Source organism: Cupressus sempervirens, chromosome 8 (genome assembly GCF_028749045.1).
Source record: "Cupressus sempervirens isolate cs-2001-9-10 chromosome 8, ASM2874904v1, whole genome shotgun sequence".
Classification (NCBI taxonomy): domain Eukaryota; kingdom Viridiplantae; phylum Streptophyta; class Pinopsida; order Cupressales; family Cupressaceae; genus Cupressus; species Cupressus sempervirens.
In genome coordinates, this window is record NC_143125.1 from 364,202,539 (window position 1) to 364,208,205 (window position 5,667).

Sequence of the window (5,667 nt, forward strand, 5' to 3'; positions counted from 1 at the left end):
AGAATATAATGACATCCCAAAAAATGATTTTACAAATTCTTATAAAATGTTTCATAACTATAAAAAAAATTGTCAATAATTAAAATAGCTTTCAACATCACCAATGTAGATGAAGGGTCCTTTCACCAAATATAAAAATTTATAATAAAAAATAATATAATATATTGTATTCTGTTATCCTTGTGATAGTAAGAGAACAGATTTTCAGGTTAATCACATCTAATGTGATAGCATTTCTTTGGATATTTTGTGAAAATGTTTAGCAACTTCTGCACAAAGATTATCGGCAAAATTTGAGAGCTATATAAGTAGTAGCGTGAGAGATTTTTTTTCCGAATTTAAATCACTCACGGCACGAAATACTCATTTCGATCGTTACAACATTTGAAGACCTGTCCATTTAGGCGTTCACCCAAACAGATTCTTCCGCGAAGCTCAGCCATTCACCATGGATCTCTGACGGTTCAGTATTAACATTTTGGTTGCAGGCTACCAAACCTTGTTTTCTACGATCTGCCCTCATTTTCGGCTACGAAGGCAAACAATTTGTTCCGCTTTTGCAAAGTTTTTTTTAATGTTCTGAGAAGCAAACTACTATTTGTGGCGAGGGTTTCCTCCCATGCCATTGGAAATTCTCTGGTTTTCTTTCCCTCAATGCTAATCATGACGTTTCTATTCTTTCTTTTTATTTATTTCTTAGCTGGTTTCAATGGCAGCGCCTTTGCGTTTATTTTGGTTGATGTCCTCAAAGGCTGGGGTAAACAGAAGGCATGGTGAGCAGAGGCCAAGACGGAGCATTGTCACAGTTGAGGAAATCAGGTTTTGGAGCTTGACCTAGGGTCTGGAACTTGATGTCATGGAGCCTTCCAAAAGAACATCGGAAACTTGTTAATCCAATCAAAAAATAGTTAATGATCAAAAATTAATCTAAAAATAAAGTAGTATAAATTTACTCTTACCTTTAAAACTTCAATATTTTTTTATTGGGGACATTAATAAGACACAGGCCACTGAGTTCGAATAATAAGTTAATAATTACTGGATTGTAGATTGCACATGCACATGATCAGGTAAGAGGTACCTGAAGATTCTATACATTAAGGGGAAGAATTTTGAAAGCACAATTTCATCATACATAGCGTCGATGTAATGTAGGTTTTTAGGAGAACAATATTAAGTGTTAGGAGTCATCCGTATGGAGATTTGAATCTGCAATTGCAATTTCTAGTCTAAATAGCAAAAATGTAATGTAGATTTCAAATGATTAAAGTAAATAAATTCTAAAATCTCTACATTCACTTCAAGACAAGTTGTCAGTGAAGTTTCACAGAGGCACATTCAAATAACTATAATATTCATTTTCTATATGGAAGTGGAGGGAAAAGTTACACTATTGTGATTTATCCATGGAAAAGGTAGGCATGAACTGTTTAGAACTAAATTTTATGATATAACATCTTTATGTTTTAGCCTTAATTAAACTCAATAATTCTCAGTTTTCATTCATCCTTCAAATAAAAAATTGCTTTGAATGTCTTAACATACTTCAAATAAGGCAAAAGCATGAAGCCAGATAAGGCAAAAGCATGAAGCCAGATATACAAAATTTGATTCAAAGGTCTGAATGAGCTAAGGCATGAACTGTACGATGAATTATACAGATCATTGCATAAAATAAGACATTCGACATGTAGCAGCAATTGGAATTGGAGACGATCATCCCATTTAGATTTCTCGAATGTGGAGTCCAAGGTTCCACAAGTTCTTTCCCCATAGCTCCACAGTTTGCTAAATAATATGCTATTTTGTTCCCTTCACGATATGGGCAAAATCATGAATACTTCACAATGATCAAAAATTCTTTTCAAGGATTGCTAAAAAGAGAAATTAATGTTTACTACACAAAATTTATAGATGTTCACAAAATAAAAAGGGCTTCTAGCTATGCCCCACCTCATGCACACTAAGACATAAGGCCACTTACCAACTACAGATGGCATACACCAATTCCCACAAAACTACCTATTCTTCCTAAGCCAAGAAAAAGAAAGCCCAATCCCCCACCTAGGGAGAGAAGAAACAAAGGAAGTATGAATTTAGTCCACCTCTTCCATCTTGCTCTCCTCTTGCGCAGCAGCTTCTTCAAGAGGCGGCATTTCAGAGTCAAGCTCTGCAGAGAGATCCTCATCAATGTTGAGTCCCAACTTCAGCATTCTGTGGATCCTGGAAGCAAAGGTATTGGGATCCTCAAGGCTGAATCCAGATGTCAGCAAAGCTGTTTCATAGATGAGCAGCACCAGATCCTTCACAGACTTGTCATTCTTATCTGCCTCTGCCCTTTTCCTCAGCTCCTCCATTATTGGATTGTCTGGATTTATTTCCATTGTTTTCTTGCTCGACATGTAGCTCGACATGCTGCTGTCCCGAAGAGCCTGAGCCTTCATTATCCTCTCCATGTTTGCAGTCCACCCGTATTCCCCTGTGACAAGGACACAGGGTGATTCCACAACGCGGTCAGATACCACTACCTTCTCTACCCTGTCTCCCAATATTTCCTTTATTACTTTGCACAGGCTCTCAAATGCAGCCTTCTTCTCTTCCTTCTTCTTCTTCTCTTCCTCTGTTTCCTCCAACTTCAGCCCTTCCTTAGTGGCAGAGACCAATTTCTTCCCATCATATTCCTTCAGTTGTCCAACCGCATACTCATCAATGGCGTCCACCATGAACAGAACTTCATATCCTTTCTTCTTCAGCCTCTCCAAAAATGGGGAATTTTCTACAGCCTTCTTGCTCTCACCGGTTATGTAATAGATGTCCTTCTGCCCCTCTTTCATTCTGGTCACATAATCTTTCAGACTGGTCATCTCGTCTCCACTCTTTGTAGAGTGATACCTCAGCAGATCAGCCAATTTAGTCTTGTTTTGGCTGTCCTCGTGAATTCCTAGCTTGATGTTCTTGGAAAATGCTTCATAAAACTTGGCATAATCTTCCTTGTTCTCTGCAATTTCATTGAACATTTCTATGCATTTCTTCACCAGATTCTTCCTAATTACCTTCAGAATCTTGTTCTGCTGTAGCATTTCCCGAGAGATGTTGAGGGGCAGATCATCAGAGTCTACAACACCTTTCACAAAGCCCAAATACTCAGGAATCAGCTCCTCACAATTGTCCATTATAAACACCCTTCTCACATAGAGCTTGATGTTGTTGGGCTTCTTCCTGGTATCAAATAAGTCAAATGGAGCCCTCCTCGGAACAAACAGAATGGCCTTGAATTCCAATTGCCCTTCAACGGAGAAATGCTTGACAGCCAAATGATCTTCCCAGTCATTTGTCAAGCTCTTGTAGAAGGAAGCATATTCTTCCTTTGTAATCTCCTCTGGCTTTCTCATCCAGATGGGCTTCTGCTTGTTAACCAGGGTCCATTCATAAGAAACTTCCTTAACCTTCTTCTTCTTCTTCTCTTTGCCCTTGTCCTCCTCCACTTCTTCAATATCGCCCTCATTTTCTTTCTTCTCTTCTTCCTCTTCATCATCGCTCACCTCCTTTTCCGTAGTCTTCTCAGTCCAGAGATAGATCGGATAGCTTATGAATTCTGAGTGCTTCTTGATCAGATCCTTCAGCCTACGCTCTTCAAGATATTCCATCTGCAGAACGCCAAAAACCTTGTTAAGTTTGACTTCAAAAATACTTTGAAAATCCGATGAATTCACTCTTAAAAACCCTGGGAACAAAGACCAAATCCTTGGGGAGTACAATGAACTATACTTCAAAAATCCTATGAAGATCATATTTTATATTACCTGATCCTCTTTCATAAAGAGGGTGATCTTAGTTCCTCTGCCTAGTTGCTCACCGCTGACATCTCTGGTAACAGTGAAAGATCCCCCGGCTTGTGATTCCCAAATGTACTGCTCGTCATCGTTGTGCTTCGTAGTTACAACTACTTTCTCTGCCACCAGATAAGCAGAGTAAAACCCCACTCCAAACTGCCCGATCATGCTTACATCCGCCCCGGCCTGCAGAGCCTCCATGAATTCCTTAGTTCCCGATCTCGCAATAGTACCCAAATTGTTCACCAGATCTGTGTTGTAAGAATGCTACAATTAGAGGCCATCAATTTGAGCTTTCTCGGATCTTAAAATAACTCACAGACTGTTCTCTCAAGACAATCTCGCCTTAAAAACATAACATTTTAATCGCTAATAGAGTTGAAGTAAAGAGTGTCATTATCGGCCACTTTAACTTGCCTATACTGCTATGGAGAAAATGCCAAATTTATCGTCAATCGATTTAAAATCATTCCAATGCAGGTATTAATTTCCACACCCTATAGATTGCAACGCAAAATAGTTTTCAGAAATACTATGGATCAATTTGCTTGGTCTAAAAAGGTTCATACACATTTTTCCTAAAACAATTTTGCATTAAAATAAATAACACTCTGTTCGCCAATAGTGCTGAAGGAGAAAATGTCAAAAATTCCGCCCATTAATATGAAATCATAACATTTTATTTGCCCCCGGTGCCGAAGGAGAGTGTGTCAAATTCACAGACCATTAATAAGAAATCATAACATTGTATTTACAACTATTTCCGAAGAAGGGCAATCAGTAACTTACCAGCCTTGGTCATGCCAATTCCGCTATCCACGATGCTAAGGCACTTGTTCGCCTTGTCAGGAACAATTCGGATGAAAAGCTCAGGCTGAGCATCCAACTTGCTCTTATCCGTCAGCCCTTCGAAGCGAATTTTGTCCAAAGCCTGCACAGACCAAAATTTAATCAGAAAAATGCCCCTTTCGAACAACCAAAAACACTCCGCTTATGAACTGTAATTGATAATGAAAATCAACAATGAACCAGGAATTGAAAACTTACATCAGAAGCATTGCTGATAAGTTCCCGAAGAAAAATCTCTTTGTTACTATAAAAGGTGTTAATAATGAGACTCAAAAGCTGATTAATTTCGGCCTGAAATGCAAAGGTCTCAACTTCTCCCATATTTACATCCGCCATTGTCGATTTGAAAGCAGAAAGCACTCGCCTCTAGATTAAAACTCAGGGAAAAAAAGCCTCACAAATATGAATCGTACTAAGCCAAAATTGAACTCTTTACACAACACACGAATATGCACACGAAATATTAGAAAGCAATAGTTGCAGAAGACCGATTGCTCGCCTTAGATACGCAAGGAATGTTGATGATAAGAGAGCTTATAATGGCAGCCATGAAGGACTCTAGAACTTCCCAATATTACAACCGTAAACTACAATCCTTCTGGATGCTTCCTCGAACGTCTTTTTTCATTTCTTTTCATAAGTTATTATTTCGAATATTTGGAGGCTTCTTTGGCGCTAATTAATTGGTCGGGTCTCGAAACTTCCACACCCGGTCCCACTTTTATTCGGGATGCTTCTCTCTAACCAATGAGAAGGGGGAATCAAAGGTACATGGCTTAAGAAATATAGAAGACATTTTAAAAATAAAATAAAATTGTGTGTTTATTAGTAGTTATTAGTAGTTATGGACTAAGATGATATGCAAATATTATGTTTTAATAAAAAAATATTTTAACAAATGTGATTGTTGTTAAGTGAGGATTAAATTAGATATTATTTAACTTTTTATCATTGGAGTTGGAAGTGGAAGGATAACTCTACTATA

At 38.1% G+C, this 5,667-nt stretch overlaps 1 protein-coding gene and 1 long non-coding RNA gene across 2 annotated transcripts; one reads left to right on the forward strand and one right to left on the reverse strand.

Moving 5' to 3' along the window:
* The first annotated feature begins 213 nt into the window (after positions 1-213).
* On the forward strand, positions 214-1,309 carry LOC149542836 (uncharacterized). Its single transcript, XR_016355527.1, has 2 exons — positions 214-537; positions 717-1,309. It is a non-coding gene; the product is annotated as an uncharacterized LOC149542836 (long non-coding RNA).
* Positions 1,310-1,700: 391 nt separating this feature from the next.
* On the reverse strand, positions 1,701-5,296 carry LOC149542837 (heat shock protein 83). Its single transcript, XM_089797725.1, has 4 exons — positions 4,881-5,296; positions 4,623-4,764; positions 3,804-4,084; positions 1,701-3,647 (listed from the first exon to the last, which is right to left on the reverse strand). Exons 1-4 carry the CDS (start codon positions 5,016-5,018, stop codon positions 2,097-2,099), a joined length of 2,112 nt encoding a protein of 703 aa, XP_089653851.1. The 5' UTR covers positions 5,019-5,296; the 3' UTR covers positions 1,701-2,096.
* Positions 5,297-5,667: the final 371 nt, after the last annotated feature.

What these genes read in the sequence shown, in the direction of transcription:
- LOC149542837 (XM_089797725.1), bottom strand. Translation starts at nt 5,018, where the DNA reads ATGGCGGATGTAAATATGGGAGAAGTTGAGACCTTTGCATTTCAGGCC. An exon ending in AATTGGCATGACCAAGGCTG is followed by an intron (nt 4,085 to 4,622) that starts GTAAGTTACTGA and finishes CTTACAACACAG; the next exon opens with ATCTGGTGAACAATTTGGGT. An exon ending in TCTTTATGAAAGAGGATCAG is followed by an intron (nt 3,648 to 3,803) that starts GTAATATAAAAT and finishes GGCGTTCTGCAG; the next exon opens with ATGGAATATCTTGAAGAGCG.